The sequence below is a fragment of the Oryza sativa genome, chromosome 3 (genome assembly GCF_034140825.1).
Source record: "Oryza sativa Japonica Group chromosome 3, ASM3414082v1".
NCBI lineage: Eukaryota > Viridiplantae > Streptophyta > Magnoliopsida > Poales > Poaceae > Oryza > Oryza sativa.
This window is the reverse complement of record NC_089037.1, coordinates 3,547,635-3,571,084: the sequence shown is the minus strand read 5'-3', so window position 1 is coordinate 3,571,084 and position 23,450 is coordinate 3,547,635. Positions and strand designations below refer to the sequence as shown.

Sequence of the window (23,450 nt, the reverse complement as noted above, 5' to 3'; positions counted from 1 at the left end):
ACTGTGTTTGATTGACATTTAAAAATGGTTATCATGCGGTATAATTTCTATCTGAATAAAAAATCACCCCATTTGATGCACATACTATTTTTAGGAGTAACACTACAGGCTTTATCCAATAGTTAAATTCTATAGAAAATAAAAGATAATCCATATTTACATCTCTACTATTATAAAAATTGAAATGTTTTTGCTGGTAGTTTGGTACGTCATCCATGTATGAGTCGGTTTTTAAGTTCGTTCGCTTTTGAAGTATGAGTCGGTTTTTAAATTCGTTCGCTTTTGAAGTATGAGTCGGTTTTTAAGTTCGTTCGCTTTTAGAAAAACAGACATGCATTTGAGTCAGGTTTTAAGTTCGTTCGCTTTTGTTTTGGAAAAACATACATGCATTTGAGTCAGGTTTTAAAGTCGTTCACTTTTCAAAATACAGGAGGAGTCATATGAGAAATCTCTTTAAAGAAACTTGCATGCTAAGTTGAGATGATTTGACATTTAATTGCAGCTCATGATTTTCTAGAAAAATATATATCAAGTGAATTCTCACAATAAAACTATTATGAAGATTGAAGATGTTTTTGCCGGTACATTGGTACGCCATCCGTGTTTGAGTCGGCTTTTAAGTTCGTTCGCTTTTGGAAATACAGATCTGTATTTGAGTCGGGTTTTAAGTTCGTTTGTTTTTTGGAAATATAGGAGCAGTCGTATAAAAAAAATCTCTACTATTATAAAAATTGAAGATGTTTTTATCGGTACTTTGGTACGTCATCCGTGTATGAGTCAGTTTTTAATTTCGTTCGTTTTTGAAAATACATATCCGTATTTGAGTCGATTTTTAAGTTCGTTTGCTTTTGGAAATACATAAAAGACTTCTAATTGCAGCTCATGATTTTCTAAAAAAAAAAATTTATCCAAGCGAATTTCTACAGTAAATTTCCTCTCAACTAAACCATATAACAATAATAAAATTAAAATAGCCTTTATCCGTTGTAATGCACGGGTATTTTTTCTAGTGAATATAAAAATAAAAGATCACATGATTAAATATTGAACAAAAAAGAAAAGAAAAATCACTACAACTCTAAGAATAAGGATTATACTATCAAACTAAGAACTGCTCACTGTTGAGATAAAGATGAAACTCATGTAGATAAGGATGAAGATGAAGATTAATTGTTTTACACAAAACAATGTGGTATTAACGTATGATTAATTAAGTTTTAATTATTATAAACTTGAAAAAAATATTTATCTGATATTTTAGAGCAACTTCCATATAAAAAGTTTTTGCACGAAACGCACCATTTAGCAATTTGAAAAGTGTGCTATTAATATCAAAATTGTCATCCAACTTTTGTTGGAGAAAAAGAATGGGCATATATCTTTAAACACATCATCATAGGAACCTTGACTATTGAAGTTGTGTTTAGCTCCAGGGGTATAAAGTTTTAGCGTGTAACATCGGATATACAGACACACATTTAAAAGTATTAAATGTAATCTAATATCAAAACAAATTATAGAATCCGCTTGTAAACCGCGAGACGAATTTATTGAGCCTAATTAATCCGTCATTAGCAAATATTTACTGTAGCACCACATTATCAAATCATAGCGCAATTAGGCTTAAAAGATTCGTCTCGCAATTTACACGTAATATGTGAAATTAGTTATTTTTTTCGTTTATATTTAATATTTTATGCATGTGTCTAAATATTCGATGTGGCAGGCTCTAAAATTTGCCAGGGATCTAAAAAGGGCCTGAGTGGTATAGTTCTAAGCTACTCACTATTGAGTGATAAATATGCCTATTATGGGGCTTTGGCAGCTATAAGATCTGTTTGGGAGGTTCTGCAAGCTGCTGTTTTTCATAATCAAAAGTTCTCCAAACATTTCAGTTTTTCATTAGGATTCTGAGAAACTGAAGTTATAGAATCCATAAAATAAACTATAAGTCAAAAGTTGAGTTTAGCAGTTTCTCCATATTCCTAGAAACTGACTGTCAACCGGTTGTTTCTATATCCTTAAACGGAACCTATAATTCCTTTTAGAATCTCATCTATAGTCTGGATCTACACCCTTTTGTAAAAAAATTCTAGCTAGGTTAAGAAACAACCTCCAGTAATAAATCTATATATAGGCTATGTCTATATTCGTATTAGAAGTTTTTATTTTAGGGAGTGATGGAATTTAAAAGTCACCCCTACAAAATACAGAAAACAAAATAATATAGTAGCTAGAAACTAAAGAAGTACTCCCTCTGTTTCTAAAAACTTAAAATTAAATGAAACACACTATGAATCTAGACAATGTTCAGATTAATAATCCTTAGGAAATATCCTGGTTATTATATTTTAGGACGGTAGAAAGTTTTCTGAATTTTCATTGGTTGTTTATTACTAGCTTCGAGAGGCCGAGTTGCTCCACGTGGAGAGAGAGAGGAGCAGAGAGATGGGGCTGACGTGCCGAGCAATTCCATGGGCCGTGCGGCTACACGAAACCAGGTGTAGACCATTTCCGCTTGCACAGCACAACGCCCATCATCCTGGATCCCCGTCACGCGAACGGGTTAGCTAAGCTACAGTCACACTAGTACTCCCTATTAAAAAAATTAATATAAATAAGAATTCGATATCACTTAAACGAATATAGATAAAAAATTATCCAGATTCGTTGTTATAGGTGGTGGTGTCGTATCCTTATTTCGGTTTTTTTTTTTTTTACCGAAGGAGAACACCGTTGGCCAGCTACCGGACACGACCCGATGAACATGCCCGTCTAGGCGTCCATCGAGTCCACTGCTCCAGTACATCCGAACCTGGACGCCTCTCCGTCCAGGTGCTTCGCACGGCCAGATCCATCGTCATGATAGACTGGCTAGACGAGCTACTCTCGTTCTCCCTTCCCCCCCCCCCCCCCCCCCCCACTCTCCTCGACTAGCTATCTTGCTGGTAGGTATATTACAGGGACAGCTCCCCCTCCCCTCGCCGGCCGTCGCGCTCTCGAAGCCGTACGCTGTTCAAAGCGAAGCGAATCGAATAATCGATCATATCCATTGCCTAATTCGTAGCACGTCGATGGATCAGCTGGTCGTCGGCGTGGCGCGGCCGTCGAGCCCCTCGGCGGCGGCGCACGTCGCGTACAAGATCCCGGCCGGCGACGGGCCGTACGCTCGGGCCAAGCACTACCAGGTATATATAAGCTCTGTTTTCTCTCGCCGGCGTTCATGGCTGGCGCCGCCGCGTCCATGGGGAAATTATAGCTCTCTCTATATATGCATTTATTTATATATTAGTAGATGCTTTATTAGGTTAGGTAATTAATCAGGATCTAGTTAGGACCGAGACTTGGTACAAAGGCCTTAATGGTTCTTGCTCGCTTATTTCTTTTTTCGAACGAATTCCTTAATTTGCTAACTTTTTTTTGAGAGGAAGATCTGGCTAAGTTGTTTATTTGGTTATTACTGCTTAAATTTCGATGAGAATATGCAGAGGAAAAAAATAAAGAACATTACACGGCGTAAGAATACAATAATTAATTTTATAACGTACTCCATATATATACATGCCATATGGTACAGTCTTTACTACAATTTACCAATTAATGGATTTCGCCAGGTTGGCTAACCTCAGCAGATCTAATATTGGGGGTGTTCGTTTGTGCTAGCTCTGACAGCTGTTATGGCTGCAGCCGTAGTTAAATTTTTGATAGCTACTACTATTGTTACAGCTGTGTATAGCTGCAGAGTAGCGGAAACGAACAACCCCATTGTAATCTACTCCCAACTGGTACAAAATGGTATTAAAATATATTTTAGATACATATTTCATATTCTCGGTCCTTTTTTGAAATTAAAGGACCTATATGTCCTCTAGTCATCAATAAAATATTTAGTTTTGCACATCGATCTATCTTCGAACAACACCAGCCACTATTTTCTATTATTGCATACACTTTAACTCAACGATATTTTCATACATTGAATCTACTTATTAATACTTAGAAAATTAGTACTATATAAGGTCAAAGCTTTAAAATATTTTTTCCATAAATATTTCTAGAACCATGCACATCTATAATTTCTATTTAGTCAGTACTCACTAGCAATTTTAGAAGATAATAAAGATTATTATACAAGTATATTACAACAACATCTACTAGCAATTATTGTACTAGAGAGTATCTTAAATCTCATTCAAGTATGAGACATCATCTAGAATAAAATATTATATAATTATGTTAAATCATCTTCCTCATATTATTTTCATAACATTTCAACTTCCAGTATTTCATGATATTTAGCATATATTCATCTATTATTTGTGTAGTAAAAGCATAAGGTATCACCTAGTGGTTCTATATGACTGAACTTCCATATACAACGGCTTTGCATGCATGCATGCATGCATGGTAACGCACCTCGGAGCTAGCTAGCTAACGAAGTTCACTTTCTTTTCAGCTGGTGGAGAAGGATCTTGACGCGTCCATCGCGTGGTTCTGGAAGGCGATCAACTCCGGCGACAAGGTGGACAGCGCGCTCAAGGACATGGCCGTCGTCATGAAGCAGCGTGGCTACCACGCCGACGCCATCGACGCCATCAAGTCGCTCCGCCACCTCTGCCCCAAGCAGTCTCAGGACTCCCTCGACAACATCCTCCTCGACCTCTACAAGGTATCCTCTCACTCTCGACCTCGCCGGCATGCAGTAATGGCCGCTGCAGGGCGGATCCGGCACAGGGATGGCGGAATCTCGAGCCCCCACTATTAGCGTGAAGACCATGAGAACCCCCACAAATTCTCCGAATTCTTTTACCATACGTAGATGGGAGAGAGGATTATAGCTTTATCTAATTGTTCAGACCCCTCTGTTATTCAGTAAATGACATTGTTGATGATGCAGGCGAGCGGGAGGACGAAGGAGGAGATCGAGCTGCTGAAGCAGAAGCTGCGGAAGATCTACCTGGGCGAGGCGTTCCACGGGAAGACGACGAAGCGGGCGAGGTCGCACGGGCGGAAGATCCACGTCTCCGTGAAGCAGGAGACGTCGCGGGTGCTGGGCAACCTCGCGTGGGCGTACATGCAGCAGGGGAATTTCATGGCGGCGGAGGTGGTGTACCGCAAGGCGCAGATGGTCGACCCGGACGCCAACAAGGCCTGCAACCTCGCGCTCTGCCTCATCGAGCAGCGCCGCCCCGCCGACGCCGAGGCCGTCCTCGCCGGCGTGCTCGCCGGGAGGTACCACGCCCGCGACGACGACCACGGCGCCCCGCACACCGGCGGCAAGATCCTCGCCAAGGTGGAGGAGTTGATGGCCCGCATCACCGGCGAGGTCGACGGCCGGAGCAACAGCAGCGGCGGCAGCAGCAGCGACGACGACGACCGCGACGTCGAGGACGAGATGGTGGAGCTGCTAGACGTGGTGGTCCGGCAGTGGGCGGCGCCGTACAGGAGGAGCAACCGGAGGCTGCCGGTCTTCGAGGAGATCACTCCGGTCTGCAGGGAGCAGATGGCAGCTTGCTAGAAGATGGTAATTAATTAAGAGTAGTAGCAAATTGTTAATTAAATTAGCAGGTCCATCATCTAGTGTTGGGTAGATATATAGAATTTCATGCACCTATCCGACGTGTCAACGGCTTCAACTTTATAGGGAGAACTAGCTGCAGGTGCATGAAGCTAAGCATGCATGGATGTTTTTTTTTCTTGTGAGTGTGTGTGTGTGAAATTAATAGTGTGAGATAGAGAAGTATAATGTGTGTGTGACCAGTTGCATGTTTTGTACTCTGGTTGTGTTGTTGTGTACTTATGTAGAGTTGATAAGTGCATGGCTTGGTGAAGGATATAAATGTGTACATAAATGTCTGGTGTATTCTTCCCAATTCAATATTTCCGTTGGAAAAAAGAAAATATTTTCTATCTATAAAGCTTATGCCCATTAAACACCTAAAGCTTAACATACAAGTATAATGTATTTATTGCCACTCCTAAAATCTGCATGCAAACATGCCACATCAACCCATTAAGGTGGTGTTTGGGAAGGATCTCACAAAAATTTTAGTCTCTGTGGGAGAGACTTATACTTTTGTGAGAGTGAGACTTATACTTTTGTGAGAGTGATTAAAGTCTAGTCCCTCCTTCCCAAACACCATATAAGTACACAAAACTCAACATGCAAACATATAATAATTATATCTATAATTTATTTCATTCTAAACTAAACATACACATGCTAAATCATCATACTAAAATCATTTTCATAATATTTCAATACAAATTATTTCATCATTTCTCCAACACTTAACATATAGGGTTCCCGCAGCAAAGCGCGGGGCATCATCTGGTTTTTATGATGAAGGATAAAAGTCTAATCATATCTATGAATCCGGACATGCATATGTCCAAATCCATTGGTAGCGTTGGATTTTTTTAATGATATAAAGGGTGTATGTATTAACGCATTATATTATCTGGGTATATGAAAATAGTGTGTATATTATTTTAGAAAATCTTCTTTAATACGTCATTTGCTCCATATTACAATTAATGTTTGTTCTAGTCAAACTTTTCAACTTTGATCAAGGTGCAACATTTTTAACCCAAAACAAATATACTATAAAAATATATTTAGTGGTGTATTTAATAAAATTACTTTGGTGTTTAAAACATTATCATATTTTTCTATAAGATTGGTTAAACTTAAGAAAGTTTGACTTAGAACAAAACCATAACGTCTTATAATATAAAATAAAATTTCTTTATACAATATTAGGTCCGTTTTATTGCCTAAGAAAGTTTGAATTGGCTTCTCACTGTATAGTTGCAATAAAAAAATATCTTGATATCATATACTAGTAAGATGCAACTGTTTCAAGTTAAAAAGGGAGGATGCTATGTGGCAGTCAAACAGTCGTTAAATATAGAAGAGCATGGGCCTGGACAATTAGCTCTGTACGAAATATATTGAAGCAAACATGCAAAATTACCTCTTCTGAATTACAAGAATACTAGTAATATTACATTGTAGAAAGAATATGGACATCCCTGTACAAGCACAGGAGAGGGCTCTATTATATATTGTGAGCCTTTGGGTCCAGAAATAACTAAATAAAAGTTGATGAGCTAGCAACACCATCAATCAAGCTGATAGATTCATGGTGATTTCGCACTCCCTATGTGACAGTTTTGTTTCAAAACAATAACCCTCTAACACGCCCTTTCTCCTTTTTTATGTGTGCCCTTTCTTCAGCATTATCAGAACTGAAGGCTATAGCAAATATTAGGTGAGGTGAGCCGTATATGTGTTGTGTGTTACCAGCAGTTCAAGTCACGGCAAACCGTCAAGATGATGACGAGGATCAATGCAACTACAATGCCGAAAACAATGAGCTTCATCTTCATATTCTCCCACCACATCTTTCGCCGAATCTTTGTTCCCGCTTTTCTAAAGTCTTGTGCCTATAAATGAAAGAATGAATATCATCATGTCCAATAGACCACATATTGTGCAATTAAGAGGAAATAAGATTATGATTCAATGTGAGAGCAAATGATGAAACCTGTGAGCGGAGATCCTCTGTCTTGTCGACAAGCAGCTCAATTTTCTCACCACGATCTAAAACCTGATGCAACAGATGAGAAGAACACATTTCCAAGGCTTCAAAACCACCATTGTAGGCTGTATGGACCAGTGTCCAATTGGTGACAGTAAAGGGAACACTAACCTTTTCAATGTTTTGCATCATAACTCCTTTGACCTCTGTAACCTGAGCCTTCACTTTGGCAAGCTTGTCAATCTCCTCAGGGTGCGCATCACAGTACTTCATGTGTTCTTTAAGTTTAGGCCTGATAAAAGAAATCCTTTATAACTAGCTTATTCAGATTGTAATTAAGGGCACTCACACCATCATATAGCCATATAAATTATGATAACTCAGTAAAATTTTGCATAGAGGCCATCAAGCAAATTTTTAAAGGAAAATACCCATATTCTCGCTTGAGGCTATTCGCGGTAGCATTCTTTGCTTTTCCTCCACTATATTTCTTGGAAAAATCTTCCTTTACTCTCTCAATGAAGCCAACTGGAAGTTGCCGACCAGCAGACTCGGTAGCAACAACACAGTATGCTGAAAACCAAATGCATTGTCAAATGGGAACTAGCAAAATTGAAACAATTCTATAGCAGTAACTTTGCTGTTCAATTAGTTTTATCTATACTAAACACCAAAGAAAATAATAAAACAATAATTAATAAAGATGTGGTTTTCTTTAACATTAAATTTTACACCAAAGAACATATGGGATGAATCTTTTTTTTTCCTTATGGTTATATGCGATGAATCTCAATGAATAAAATAGGCGTACCTTTCAAAGACAAAAAAAAATAACACTTATTCGTGGCATGTAATGTTTATATAAGGACAAAGTAGGCTATGGTTTGCCTTTTCTCCAAAAAACCGTAGGCTATGGAACTAATATCGCAATGGGAGTACCAACAAATTATCAAAGTGCAAATGAAAAGGTAATGCTAAATTGCTAAGTGGGGAAAAAAAACCTAACTTGAACAAACACTGAAGATCTGTAGGTTTTCAATAACAAAAAAAGATGAAGATCCACAACATCAGATAAATGAAATATATATTGTTGCACATTAAACCCTCTAGAAACGACATTATGCTTATAAAAAAGAAGAGTTCTTTTTGACAAAAGAAAAGGAACTGTACACCTCACTTGTCCAGATCTTAACCACATAGTTAAACGAGCATTTCTAATCAAGTAACAACGAAACACCACATTAATTAAACTGATCAGTCTAACATCAATCAAACAAGACAAACTATGCACTTGCACTCCGAACACGCCCATCCACCACATTGCACCACGACAAACACGGCATTAACCCAGATCCACCATGGAATAGCCCAACATGATCCCAATAAGTCGAGTTGAAGGGACAAATGGTGCAAATGCATGCATTGTTGAAGAAATCCGATCGATTAAACAGATACGACACAACGATCCAGCCAATGCCAAATCCTAAAGCATATCCATGACCATGAGCAGCGAAATGGAGAAGGAAATAGAATCGCATCCTTCAAAACGACGCTAATCACATACTGTCGATTTAACCAAGTGATAGTCATGGAATTTTTAATATACGAGAATCGAGAAGGGGATGGATTTTTTTTTTTTTGGGGGGGGGGGGGGGTGCCATTACTGAATCCGTCGTGGACATGGTAGTTGAAGGTGTGGCCGTCGCAGTTGTAGCTGTGGCGGTTGTTGGTGGAGGGGAGCTTCTGGAGGCACTGCGCGGCGACGGAGGCGAAGTTGCCGGAGACCTCGGCGTGGTCGGCCAGCACGACGGCGCCGCGCGCCACGAAGCTGTAGACCAGCGTCGTCCTCTTCTGCGGCGCCATGTCCCCCCCTCCGGCCCCGGCCGCCGCCGCCTAGGCTACGCTACGCTACGCGCGCGCGCGATCGGGGAACTCCTCGGCGGCAGATGGAGGGAGGGAGGCGGGCGGTGGGAATGCGCGGGAGCGATGTGTGGGAGGCGAGGAGGTGGGGGGTGCTGCATGGAGAGAGGAAGGTGGTGGTGGGGAATGGAGGTGGGGGAGGCAAGCCACATGCTAATTTTGGCTGATGGTTGATTTTCTGATTTTTTTTCCCCTCATTGAATGATTTGCTAAATTTAGGTGTTATTAATATTTGTTGTTTAGAAAATGTTATAATCTAGAAAGTTTTTATCGCCCTCGCCTTATCCCGCATCGCAGCCGCCGTCGCCATAGCCGTAGTCTTCTCCTGCATCGCAGCCGCCGTCTCGTCGTCGCAGCCGCTGCCGCCCTCGCCTTCTCCCGCATCGCAGCCGCCGCCTCGTCGTCCGCCTCATCCTCCTCTCCCGCCTCGCCCCGGCGGCCTTTGCCCCAGCCGCCGGCCGGCTTGTCGGAAGAGAAGAGAAAGAGAGAGAGAGTAGGAAGGGAGAGGACGGGGAAGAGAACCTGCTGATATGGCACCTGATATATGGGTCCCATGCTGACTTAACCACCATGTCGGATAAAACCGGGGTCAAAACCGCCGAGGGATCTAGTTTACATTGGTTTTGTAAGTTGAGGAATACGTTGCATCCGGTTTTACGGTTGTGAGATGATTCTATAACTCGATGATAAGTTGAGGGACCTTCAATGCACTTTTATCCTCATAGATATAGCTACGTGCGGTGACTATGGGTGGTAATGAACATAACTTTTTTTCTGTAAAATATAAGGACTGAGTTGAAAAAAAGGTTCGGCTGACATTTAATAACCCTAACATGGACAAAAATGGATTGTGAAATAGCCCATGAGTTCTGGCCCACTACCACCGATCCGGTAGCGGAAAGAAAGCCCGAAGACTAAAAAATACGGCCCGTCCCGGCCCATGCAAAACCGCAACCGTCTATCTCAGCTTGCCTTCTCTCTCTCTCTCTCTCTCCATCATCTATGTACCACTCCGCCCGCGGCGGCCCGATCTCCGATCCGCACGCAGCAAACCTACCTCCAGAGAGAGTCGCGTGGTGGGTGTGGGACCCACACCCCAAGTCGAAATCGCGATTCGATTGCCATTTTCTATCGCGCACCCTCCCCCCCCTCCAATCTCATTCGTTCCCCTTTCCCATGGGCCGAAAGAAGCGAACCCTCAACACCGCCGCCGCCGCCGCAAACCCTACTCCTCCCTCCCCTCCGGCGGCCGGCCACCCCGATGCGGCGGCGGCGGATGGCGGCGCCGCGGTCCGGGCCGTCTGCGAGAAGGCCCTGGCAGCGCTGCAGCGGGGGAACCACGCGAAGGCGCTCCGGGTGGTGAAGGACGCGGTCGGGAAGCACGGGGAGGGATCGCCGCTGCTGCTCCGCGCGCAGGGGACGGTGCTGGCGCGCTACGCCGCGGTCCTCGACGAGCCCGTCTCCCGCGCGCGGCACCAGCGGCTCGCGCTCGAGGCGGCCCGCAAGGCGGTCGAGCTGGCCCCGGACTCCATCGAGCTCGCCCACTTCCACGCCATGCTCCTCTACGAGATCGCCTCCGACACCACCGGGTACGAGGCCGCCAGCAGCGAGTGCAACCGCGGGATGGCCATCCAGAGCCCCACCGACCCGGCGCCCCACTCCCTCAGGCTACCGGCCCCGGACGTCGAGCAGGTCAAGGCCGAGCTCAGCAACCTGTTGCAGAGGTCCAACATGACGTCCATCTCGCTGTGGGTTAAGAACATGAACATGGGCTACACACCTGAGGATAAGGTTCGGGTTTTCCCCATTCGCCGCGGCGGCGCCGACGATTCTTCCGAGGTCCGGCTCCTGCCTGCTGCGCCTGCGCCGCGCCGCCCGAATGAGATCAAGAAGGCTAATAAGACCCCTGAAGAGCGGCGCAAGGAGATTGAGGTGCGGCTTGCTGCGATGAGGCTGATGGAGCAGCAGAAGCACAATGCCACATCGGCCTCATCATCCACCTCCCAATCACAGTCACCGGGGGATGAGGCCCCCTCCTCGTCGTGTCAGTCATCAGTGTCTGGGCATCGCGCTGACCGGAGGAAGGGTGGGTCCAGGAAGGCAGCAGCTTCGCCAGTGTCCGGTCGCATGAATCAGGTGCGTGAGTTCTGGGCCACAGTGCCCATGGATCGGAGGCTTGCATTCTTAAGCACCAGTATTTCTGAGCTCAAGTCACACTACGCTACTGCGATGCATAAGGAGAAAGATGCTGCCAGTTTGGTATCTGATGTGCTTAACGAGGCGATAAGGTTTGCCACTAGGAGTGGAAAATGGGAGTTTTTGGTATGTGGCCGGTGTGAGGAGCATTTTGCTGATGCTGAATCACATGTACATCATGCAATGGAGGAACATGTGGGTGTACTACCTCCCCGGTTGAATGATGTGGTGCCGGAGGAGATTGATGATGCCTGGGCAGAAAAGCTCACTGGTTCAACCTGGAGGCCGGTGGATGCTACTGCGGCACTGAAAATTCTCGAGGAAGAACTAGCTGACAATGTTGGCTCAGATAGGGACAAAGATTCAATGTCATCGGATATTTGGAGTACAAAAGATAAATCAGACACATCAGATTCCTCAACCTCGCCACACAACGAGGAGTGTGAAAGTTTTGGCGCCGTGACAAGGGAAGGTGACAGGAAGTGGCCACTGTCTGATGATGAGGAAAGAGCAAATATTTTAGAGAGGATCCATTCGTTGTTCAAAATCCTCGTGAAACACAAGAATCTTTCATTGAGCCATCTGAACAAGGTTCTACATATTACTATGGAGGAACTCAGGAAGATGCATTCCGCGTCACTGCTGCTTAACCACTCGTTGGATGAGTCACCACTCTGCATTTGTTTCTTGGATGTATCATCACTGCGGAAGGTGCTCAAATTCTTGCAGGAACTTATGCAGGCTAGTGGACTTAATGATAGGAACACAGATAAGGATGAGGAAGTAGCTGACAAAGATAGTTTCCCAAAAAATCGCAGTAACTTGGAGAAGGTTACACTTGATTCTGATTCATCATTGCTTATCCTTGATGGCCAGGCATTTGAAATGAGATCTGACCGTGATAATGTTGTTGCTGACCCATTCCTTTCATGGTTATATACTGGACCTTCAGTTGAAGAGCAGCTGTTGGACTGGAACCATATGCTTGATGTGAGGTCTGATCAGTGCACGCACATTCTTCATGAGCTCGAGAAAGAGTTCTCAGCCTTGCAGAACTCGTACGAACAGAAGCATGACCAGCTGAGCAGTGAGGAGGGCTTGCTTGCTGTGGATAGCCTTTTATGTGAAGAGCAAAGGCGGAGGGACGACGTGGATCCCTATCCATTTCAAGGATATGAGGAGCTCCTAAAGAAGCGACAGGAGCAGCTGGAGCTCAATGCTGAGGAATTGTTTAGCGGTTGCAGATCTGAGCTACATGCTATCTCTACTATCTTAAGGGAAGTTAAAACAGCACCTTTTAGATACGATGAAACCTTTTCTGGCATGACCTCGAACCATCGTGACTATGATGGGACAGAGGAAGATGAATGGGGTTTTTATGACTTTGAACATTCAAACGATTCGGTGGTACAGTTGGTTGTTTCAAGACTGAAGGAACATGTTGCTATGGAGGTCAGTTCTTCTGGGTGTTCAGTATTCCCATAAAAAGTTATATCTATTTCACTTACAGCTTAACACGTAACAACTAACAATATATCCCTCTCTTATCTGTTTCACTTACAGCTTAACAAGATAGATGCTAGGATTATGCGAATTTCAGCCGTGATTGAGCAGCTGAAACTCAAGCTTGGGCCTGCTTCTGTCCTTGATTACCGAACAATTATCCTTCCCCTTTTGAAATCATTCTTGCGAGTATGTGTACACTAATCTCTTTACTCATTCAATTGCTTTAATACCTCCTTGCTTTGTTCATTTCTTAATCGTGGTTATTGTGTGACGATTCAGACCCATTTGGAAGAGCTGGTGGACAAGGATGCTAGGGAGAGATCTGATGCTGCAAGTGAAGCCTTCCTGGCTGAACTTGCTTTGGATGCTAAGAGAAATGCAAACAAAGTGAGCGACACAAAACAATCCCATGATAAGTCAAAGGACAAGAAGAAAGTGAAGGATTCTCGAAAATCTAAGGATCTTAAGGTATCTATGCTTTTGAATTTGATTATATGTGTACTCCTGTTACTCACAAAAGGGTATTTTATCTTTTTCCTAAATTACATCTAAATATTTTCTAGGATTTGAGCTGGAGTGATCAGTACCTCGTCCGCCCAGATAGTGTAGACGAGGAGACATCAGAGCAATCGTAAGTAATGCTTTTACTCTCCTTTTGCTGATAAAATCGCACTATCTAAAATGAATCTGAATGCAATGTGTTGCGCATGTTTTCTCAAACGTGCATGGAATGCCTTCTTTTTTCATGTTCCCTTTTCTCTATGTATCCTCAGTTACTTAGTAATGCTAAAGTGCTAATCTAAATCACAATCAGTGTAAGGATTTTTGGTTAGAAAGAACTCATTTCATATGCTGTCTGTGTTGTTTTCTTGTTAAATCTAGTTAGCAATTAAATTAACTAGTTATAACTTATAAGGAAATTGAGAAACTAGTCAGACAGCTCACAGCTGAGAGCTGACCTTTGAAAGCAAGCTGGAACCTGCTTACAATATTGGAGAAAGTAAATTTTGTGCATATAATCTTCTTGACATCATGTGAACACATGTGTTGGAGTTTACTTGATCTCAATCTTTCTTTTGGTAAACCGTTTCAACCATGTAAACCTGCTCAATGTTTGTGCATCTGTTTTGAATACCGTCTTATAGTGCTTCTATTAACGTGGCACGTTCCTTTCACTATTACAGCTTGTTTAGTTGAGTGGTTATCAAATGTTGATGGTTGAGTAATCCTTTATTGAGCCCTCACTAGTTGTTTCGCTCTTTAGCGAAGAGGACCAATTACTATACTGTCATACTGTTTTTCGTTTCCTTTCTCTTTTGCACTGGCTGCTGCATCAATGAATCATAAGAGCTCCAGCCCTTCCTTTAGGGAAAAACAATCCTAGCAATAGTGCCCATGCATTGTTTCTGATCAAATAGATATAAGGCCAGTACCGAACTAAAAAATGCATAACATTATCCTCAACTTTACATAATTACATATTTTGCATCACATCAATCAACCAGCATGATGCAATCCTTTTAAAAAGTGTTTATCGTACAAATAAAACATGCATACTTGCTTATATCTATTCACAACATGAATTATGAACTGAAACCTTGAAGGAGGTATGTCAGAACATATCATCACAACCACCAGCTCCATAAAAAGGAGTAAAGAGGCATGTCAGAACACATCATCACAACCACCAGCTCCATAAAAGGAGTAAAGGACTGTCATTTATCTTGAGATGTCAACCACCACACATTTTAGAATTCTCCAGCAGGCGGTCAGGGACATGAAAATATTTTCGATCTTGTGGAATTCATTGCTTTGAATCATTGTTTATTATCTGCTGTGGGCTTCATTGGAACATACTGCAGATGTTTTCTACCTTCCGTTAATGGCTGCATTGGTTTTTAGTCATGTGCAGCTTGAATTAAAAAAAGAGAGGCAGTAATAGAATCGTGAAATGCATCTCCCTTTTATTCTATCCTATTCTGCACATGCACTATATCACGGGTGAGGCTAGTATGCAAGAACTCGCTGGTCGTGAGGGTGCAAATGCATTCCGAAAAATCTTCAGCGAGGGCGCGCCGCAACACACTCGTGTACCATTGTGTAATTAGCATGCTGCCGCTTAATTAATGCACCACCATGTGATTAGCATATAATTAGGGTGCAGTTATTTGAAAATCTCGGCCGCATGCATATGCATTTGGCTGATAAAATCCACAAAGTAATTAAGTGTTATTGTGGTGTAGGTTAAAAAAAAGATAGCAATACCTTCCAATCAATAAATTTTTATCCATTTTTTAAAACTTCCCATTGTGATAAACACCTATTCAAATTTTAAAATCTCTACTCATAAGTTTTGTGCAATATAAAAAGTTTGTATTCATAAACTTTCTATAGATCAATATTACCAGGAGACTTTTGCAGTAATTTAAATGATCTACTGATGGGATTTTAAAAAATGCAAACTGTAAGATTCAACAATCTCTACTTATAAACTTTCTATATGATAAAAGTTCTATTTGAAAACTTTTACAGTAATTAAAAAAAAACTAGTGATGGAATTTTTTTTACAATTACAAATTGTAATAACTCAGCGAGTAGAAATTTTAACAATGATTGCATCTACATGCAAAAGTATTCTATATATGCAAACATGCATGCACATATAGAGCTGAGCGTGGGCCCACCCACGTGCGCATTTGTGCTATCTCGGCTCGCATGAGCGTCGCAGAGTAGCCTTTTCGCTATATCTCCCATCTGGTGATTCAGGACTCATGCAACACCATTTCTTGATATACAATATTTGGTTGTTTTGTTTGAATTTTGGGAGTCTGTCATTCTTTAGGTTCATGTAATGGTGGTCATAGTGCATGCCCCTGTGAAAAAACCATTCTTGAATAGAAGTGTAATCTTTATCAACATTGATATTATTATTTGCTTTGGAACTTTCATGTTTGGATGAGTTCAATTTTATTGACCATGTACACTATTGCAGTCAGACTCTTGTTGATTGTGATGACTTTGTCTGCAGACTTTCAACAAGTGATAATTACTTAAATGATCAAGAAGAATTCAGGAATCGATTACGACTTGAAGCAGAGGAAAGAAAGTTGGAGGAAACTTTGGAGTACCAAAGATGGATAGAGGAGGAAGCAAAGAAGAAGCATCTTGCAGAACAACACAGAAGGACTTCACCAGGTTCCGATGGGTCAGCTTGCCTTCGGACTGATGTGAATTTGAACGGGGATCAGGATAAGCACCATTGTGCTCAAAATAACTCACACACTCATCTTGAGGGCATAAATTTTGGTGATTTTCGGTTTTCTGAAGTTCCTTTGCAGGAAGAACATTCTATTTTGAGATCATGTGATTCTGATCTTCTGCAAACAAAGGAGAAAAATCATAACGAGGTACATAATGGTCTGGGCTATCCTGGTACACGCCCAATAGCCAGCAGCGATGTGGACCTTATTAAGCCTACAGTGAAAGTGAATGGAGTTTGGAAAAATGTAGAATATACAAAGGCTACACTGAAAGCGAATGGAGTTGGGAAAAATGCAGAAAATACAAAGGTTCCAACTATTCCTAGCACCCAAAAGTCTAGGAGAAGTACCAGCCAAGCTCATAAAAAGTACATTCAAGGTTGTTGGTTTGTCTTGTCCAAATCAGATATTTTATTTTAATCGTTTTTGCAACTTCAATCCAAACAATTCTTTACCTGTATGTTTTTTAAGGTGTGACAGGCACTTTTCCTGTTGACGATGGTGATGATGATACTAGGCCATCTATTCGACAATCTGGTTCACCAGTTTCAAGATGGAGCAGTTCTGGTAAAGCAGTTGACACTGCCAATCACAGTTATCAAGACACAAAACAAAATCAGCTACCACTATTGTCTTATTCACACCGTGTGCATGGTGCTCACTCCGCTGGAAGAGAGAATTCAAGTAGTGAGAAAGGTTAGTTGGTGTTCACTCTTATGTTTCATTCTTATTCATTTAACTTGTGCTTGTTTATTCGTTTTAACTACTTTTATTGAAATTGAAGAGTGTATTAACTCCATGTTGCACGAAACTTAACGTGTTAAAACTTTGAGTCGCCAGCACCTAAAATGATCCTAGCCTTAATCTGTCTCCTACTCGTGAACTTCTATTTAATTCAAAGAAACTGGCAGAATGTTTTCCAGCTCAATTGTCACTCGGGCATTTAATTTTTTTGCCACTTTTAAGATGTGGCAATCAAGGATTTGCCACTCAGTCTATGACATGTGGGTCCAGTGGCAGTGGCAAATCCTTAATTGCCACTCGTAAGAGTGGCAAATAGTTAAATATCTCTCTGATAGATGAAATACTCTATGAAACATGCAATCCATTTGTTACTATAGTTTTGTTTGAATGCTCAAGTTATGCTAAAGCCTTAAGGTCTGTGAAGTATTAAAACAGAGAAAATGCATAGCTATTCTTCTAGATATTTAAGTGTCTCTTTTCTTATTCATTACTATTGCCATGTCCATGTTGGTTCTTTTTTTTTTTCTCTATGTTTTCTCTAATCACCTATTATTTTTGGTGGATTTCTGAAGCTTGATTAGATGGTAGTAATGTAGTATGTTAGATTTCATATTTCATAGTTGATCTTTTGATTTGAGATTTTTTAAACGTGTTGCTTAATCCAGTTGACAGTAGTGCAATCCCATCAACAAATCTGTACATTGAGGATGACAAAAGGTTCAAAGCAGACCTTGAGAGAGCTGTGCTTCAAAGCCTTGGTATACTAAATACCCTTTTTTTGCTATGCTTTTCTTCCCTCTTATCAACACGCTCTTACTTTGGACCTTGAACTGCTGTGAAAATTTCAATATTAGCTAGCTCCATGATAAATGAGTCTTGTATATGTTATCTGTTAATAGCTGGAGATGTTTAGTTGTGATTTTGGTTACTCAGAACAAGTTTTTTTTTATATGAACTGCCAACTAGTTTGTTGTGAGCATATGCGTGGACATGGTGATGCAGTATTGCTAAAACGAAGACTAGCTTGGCTATAGCCCCAAAGTGAAAACAAAAAATAATTCGATTTTAGGAAATGCATAACATTACCTCCAACAAATTACCGATTTTGAGTTATTTAGTGTGTGGGGTGCATCTTTAATATTATTAATTTTTAATGAGCTGATAAAAGACTGTAATTTCCATTGAAATGATATGTATAAAGTGCAATTTGCAATGCTAAATGTCATACTAAGGATGTTTTAAGTAACAGGAGAATATGCCTTTTGTCTTTTCACTATTGCTTCATTGTCATCATAGATATTTGACTATATGTTGTTAGTTGCCACTTGCCACTGAATGAGGCTGTACATAATTGTTTCTCTATGATCAGAAATCAATATATATATAAATGATGCTTAGTTTTTACTATGATACTAGTGAAGAAAACATGACAATATAGATTCTCCCTAGTCTCATACTCAATGCCAGTTTCTATTCCGGCATTGACTGCAAGTGATCTATTAACACTTAACAAGTATCATTCAGACAAGTGTTGTCTTAATCTCTTTCAAGTTCAGTCCTATTCTCAGTTTAAAAAATTAAGGCCAAGGTACAATATTTCTACTACTGATATTGCAGGCACTTCTAATGAAAAAGAAGTCTATGGGACTGGCCTTAAAAATGCTGCTGGTGAATACAATTGTTTCTTGAATGTGATTATCCAGGTAACGGTCCAGACATGTGATGCTTAGCAATTGTGGTTAGCCCCCCCCCCCCCCCCCCACCCCCAACCCATATTGTTCCTTTTTATGCAGTCATTATGGCATTTAAAGCGGTTTCGTGATGGATTTCTTAAAACATCATCGCTGCATAAGCATGTTGAAGATCCTTGTGCTGTCTGTGCATTGTATGATATCTTCACTGATCTGAGCAAAGCATCAGAGGAGCAAGGGGAAGCTGTCGCACCTACTTCTTTGAGGATCGCTTTGAGCAAATCCTACCCCAACAGCAAATTCTTTCAGGAGGTACAATCTTGTACTTTAGGGATTTTGGGCACATTCCTAACAGCATTTATTATCCAAAAGCTCGTTATGCATGTATAACAACCTACTAATTCGGATACACCCCCTATCTACTCTGCTTGTTGTCTATAATGCATGCAGTCAATGTTCTGAATCATTGAAGTTTGACCACAAACATACATAAACATTTAGGCTTGTGAGATGTAATTTCGGATACTAAATTTGCTGTCAGAATTAATTTGTTCAATATATCTTCATTGCAGGGGCAAATGAATGATGCATCTGAGGTTTTGGGGGTGATCTTTGAGTGCTTGCATAAGTCATACACTTCTCGTGCTGACTGCCAAGTTAAATCTCATGAGATCAATTATATTGGTTCCTGGGATTGTGCAAGTAGTTCCTGCATAGCACACTGTCTTTTTGGAATGGATATCCTTGAACGAATGAACTGCCAGAGTTGTCGGTTGGAGTCAAGACGACTCAAGTACACTTCATTTTTCCACAATATCAATGCTAGTTCACTTCGAACTGCAAAGGTTAGTATACCCTGGGTTGGATCTCATGGTATTTATTGATTCTATTATTTCCTTTCTTCTGTGATTTTTTGGCATGTTATTTCCTTTCTTCGAACTGCTATGGTTTGTTAGTTGTTACTTGTTCCATGATGCTATTTTTTTTTTTTCAGGATATGTTTCCAGATCATTCATTTGATGATCTTTTGAAGATTGTGATAATGAATGACCATCTAGCTTGTGATCCAGAAGATGGTGGTTGTGGAAAACCAAACCATATTCATCACATTCTTTCTAGCCCCCCTCATGTTTTTACAGTTGGTAAACTTCTTTATCTTCAATATGTATGGATATCTGCTTGCAACCAGTCGTTTCAGTCCAGGAGGAAGGAGCCATAACAAATATTTAATCTTGCATTTTCGTTGTGTGTTTGTTAGCGTAATGCTACACAATTGCCTGCTCCATTTACAGTCTGACTTGGCCATCTTTAACCAAACAACTGCTATTCCATTGGCTTCCTGCCTGATAACTTCTACATTTGCTATTGAAAATTTTCTGCATGTGCTTGAGGGCATGTAAGTTCTCTGTGTAATAATACTCTTTATTGACATGACTCTTCATACTTTTGCTTTTTCAGTTTTGGGGTGGCAGAACAACAAAGAAAGTGTGGATGACATATCTGGAACTTTGGCTGGTATTTCAACTGAGATAGACATCAGTACTTTCTACCGTGGTCTAGACCAAGGAAGCAAACATTCTCTGGTGTCAGTGGTATGCCTATGAGGACTCATTTTGTTCTTTCACATAATCACATTTTTGAATGGATAAAAGGGCATGCCATTTTTCTAGGGCATTTCATGTTTGTATAAGAACTTTCAAAATTGACAGTTTGCTAAATGAATGGTACAATAGGATTGGATTTGCCTTTTGTATTAACTATAGTGAATGTGCTATTAGCCTATTTCAAGTTACACAGTTTGCAGTACAATATTTCTGTCGTGAAGTAGGTACTACTGGAGTTTACTGCTGGCACTATGGCTATACTGTGGGTACATTGCTAACATTTCTTTTTCCTATTGCCATTAGGTGCATTGGCCAGTGGGTGTAGTAGCATTAGCTCAATATTGTATATTTCACTATATTACCTAACCGCATCTAAATCCAGTCTTCTAAAGTAGAAAAACCTGTCAATTAAATAATGCATCTAGCCTACTATTTTTACACATGCAGGTCTGTTACTACGGGCAACACTATCATTGCTTTGCTTTTGAGGATGGGCAGTGGGTCATGTACGATGACCAGACTGTGAAGGTAACAACATTATAAACCTTCAGAGGCATACAACTCTGCTGATTCTTACTCTAGCTTATAAGAACTTGGTTCTGGCTCGTGTTCTTACTTGCTCCCTTGTTTGTGCAGGTTGTTGGTAATTGGGATGATGTGCTCGTAATGTGTAAGAAAGGTCACTTGCAACCTCAGGTGCTCTTCTTTGAAGCTGCAAAGTAATTGTTCCTTCAGATAGGCTTTTCCTTGTGGTGTTGTGAAGATTAGAAATTGATACCAAATTCGTTTTGAGCTGTGGGGGATAAAGGCGTAAAGTGGTAATTCAGCAGTTGCACTGATCAGTTAGTTTTGTCATGCCCCGTCATAAATAAACGGTCACATGAGAATACTAGAAATAGAAAAGCCAGTAATCCTTTTGTTTAGGTTTTTTGGAGCTTCGGTATAGTTCTGATCCCTGATCCTGTCAATAAGATTTTGGCATAGGAGTGGGAGGGTGGCCATTCGATCGTTTGCCATCTAGAGGATAGAGAAAATTTCAGAGATTCATAAGCATTGCTGAATTTATTTTGAAGCTGATCCGAATGCATCGACGATGTACAGAGTTGTGTTTACCATGGGAAGGCTATAGGGGTGGTGTTCATTAGTTTTTGGAGAAGGGCGAGTTGTGATGCAAAACTGGTTGTATTCGTTGGAAAATGTTGGGGAAGGGATATGTTTTTGGGAGCACGGTGCTTACATTGAAATGTTACAGAATTTCCATAATCCTGGCAATGTTAAAATGAATGGTCGCCATGTTCTTTAAAGCGATGTTAAATTGCCTGAGTGTGTTACTCTGGCTGGTCTTTGCAACAGTACTCTTCGAATTCCAAGCTCATACGTTCACTATTTTCCTCGATTATTTCCATCATGAAGATGCATTTATTTCTCAATGGGTTGTACAGACATTGCGATTTAAGTGGTAGGCTAAATAAGGCTTTCGCTGTTATCCTATGCATTATTGCAATCTTTAGAGTGGCCAGTTTTACCTGGTGCGATCTATTTTTAGTCGTCCCTATACTGAGTTCTCTCTTTCCCGTCATAGTAGTTCCTCTACCTTGTAAATTTGAGACTGGGGTTTCCAATTTGTGCGTAGCAGAGCATATTGAAATGGACACCGGGGCACAGAAGGATGTTGAAAATGCGAGACACTGAATTGTTGCAATAAAAATGGGTTATGCAGCGCAATAAGCTTCGGGCTTGTTTAGATTGATGTCCTTTTAAATCATGTTATTATTTGGTAAAATTGATAATTATTTGGTTATACTTAGTTTGTTATCAAATTTTGATGTCTATTATCAAATTTTGATGTCTACGTAATCTTGACAACATTATATTGAGCAAATTCTACTAAAACTTAGCAATATTATTCATTTGTCAAAATTTTGACATTACCGAATTTTGGAAATGTTCATTCTAACATCAATGTGAACAGACCCTTCGTTAAACCTTGGTAATGTTATCAATTTGTTAAAAATTTGACATTACTAAATTTTAAAAATATTCATTTTAACATCGATGTGAATAGACCCTTCGTTAGTAGTACTCCTATACATGAAAGTTGCTAGGATGGTTTGGTGGACAGAGCGCCGCCAGGCCGCTGGAGGCCGGGGTGGACGGTCGCGGCGCCGCGCTAATTGCGGCGAGGCAGGGCGGCGCCGCACGCGGCGCGGTGCCGGTGCCGGTGCCGACGCCTTCGCGTGCGCGGCGCGGCGGAGGCATTATAATGGCCTCGTGACCAGCTTTCTCGCACTCGAAGGCCTTAATTTCCGGGATCCAATGGGCTAAATAAAAGGCTTCGCGGCATCCAAAATGGGCTGTATTCAATTCGGCCTGATCCTACCAAGGCCATTATTAGTTTTCTGGAATGAGAGAAAAAAAAGAGAGAGAATATTAAATTTTGCAATTGAATTTTGTTTCACTTTGCAGCAAGTTTAGTATTGATTTCACTTTATATTACAAAGGGTATACAGAAAATATGTTTCACTTTAAACTGGTTTGTACTGTCATATAAATGAACAAAGTTTCGTCAAGATTTTATGAAATTTCACAAAATTTATATAGTTTTGATGATGTGTGTTGTTGTAAGGTGAAACTTATTTCGATGCACTTTAGGCCCTCTTCTTTTCTCCAACAAGAGTTGGATGGAGATTAAGATTTTCGTGGCACGCTTTTCAAGCTGCTAAACGGTACGTTTCGTGCGAAAACATTCTATATGAAAGCTGCTCTAAAATATCATATTAATCTATTTTTTAAGTTTGTAATAATTTAAACTTAATCAATTATACGTTAATACTATATCTCGTTTTGCGTAAAAAAACTTAATCTTTATCTTCAGAAGAAAAGAACACCACGCCTTAGTGTAAAATCGTCGTATGTGCTAAATCTGATGCAAAGGGACATAAGATACTCGCTAAGATAAAGGAGAAAGTGAAAACCTGGACATGA

General features: G+C 40.8%; 3 protein-coding genes across 4 annotated transcripts; 2 read left to right on the top strand and 1 right to left on the bottom strand.

Moving 5' to 3' along the window:
- Positions 1-2,931: 2,931 nt before the first annotated feature.
- LOC4331734 (protein SULFUR DEFICIENCY-INDUCED 2) lies at positions 2,932-5,863 on the top strand. Its single transcript, XM_015774646.3, has 3 exons — positions 2,932-3,188; positions 4,457-4,669; positions 4,898-5,863. Exons 1-3 carry the CDS (start codon positions 3,075-3,077, stop codon positions 5,516-5,518), a joined length of 948 nt encoding a protein of 315 aa, XP_015630132.1. The 5' UTR covers positions 2,932-3,074; the 3' UTR covers positions 5,519-5,863.
- A 1,071-nt stretch (positions 5,864-6,934) lies between these two features.
- Positions 6,935-9,592, bottom strand: LOC4331733 (putative vesicle-associated membrane protein 726). Its single transcript, XM_015774516.3, has 5 exons — positions 9,209-9,592; positions 7,976-8,117; positions 7,716-7,836; positions 7,551-7,613; positions 6,935-7,449 (listed from the first exon to the last, which is right to left on the bottom strand). The coding sequence occupies exons 1-5, from the start codon at positions 9,405-9,407 to the stop codon at positions 7,303-7,305; spliced, it is 672 nt and encodes a 223-aa protein (XP_015630002.1). The 5' UTR covers positions 9,408-9,592; the 3' UTR covers positions 6,935-7,302.
- A 1,031-nt stretch (positions 9,593-10,623) lies between these two features.
- Positions 10,624-21,815, top strand: LOC4331732 (uncharacterized). 2 transcript variants are annotated; one of them, XM_015775484.3, is made up of 14 exons: positions 10,624-13,112; positions 13,224-13,352; positions 13,446-13,634; positions 13,730-13,797; positions 16,195-16,805; positions 16,907-17,122; positions 17,836-17,928; positions 18,788-18,873; positions 18,964-19,173; positions 19,434-19,706; positions 19,856-20,003; positions 20,320-20,453; positions 20,913-20,993; positions 21,102-21,815. In XM_015775484.3, exons 1-14 carry the CDS (start codon positions 10,641-10,643, stop codon positions 21,186-21,188), a joined length of 4,797 nt encoding a protein of 1,598 aa, XP_015630970.1. In that variant the 5' UTR covers positions 10,624-10,640; the 3' UTR covers positions 21,189-21,815. The 2 variants fall into 2 exon arrangements, with proteins under 2 accessions (XP_015630970.1, XP_015630968.1); XM_015775482.3 differs by having other exon boundaries at positions 16,898-17,122.
- The last annotated feature ends 1,635 nt before the right edge of the window (positions 21,816-23,450 follow it).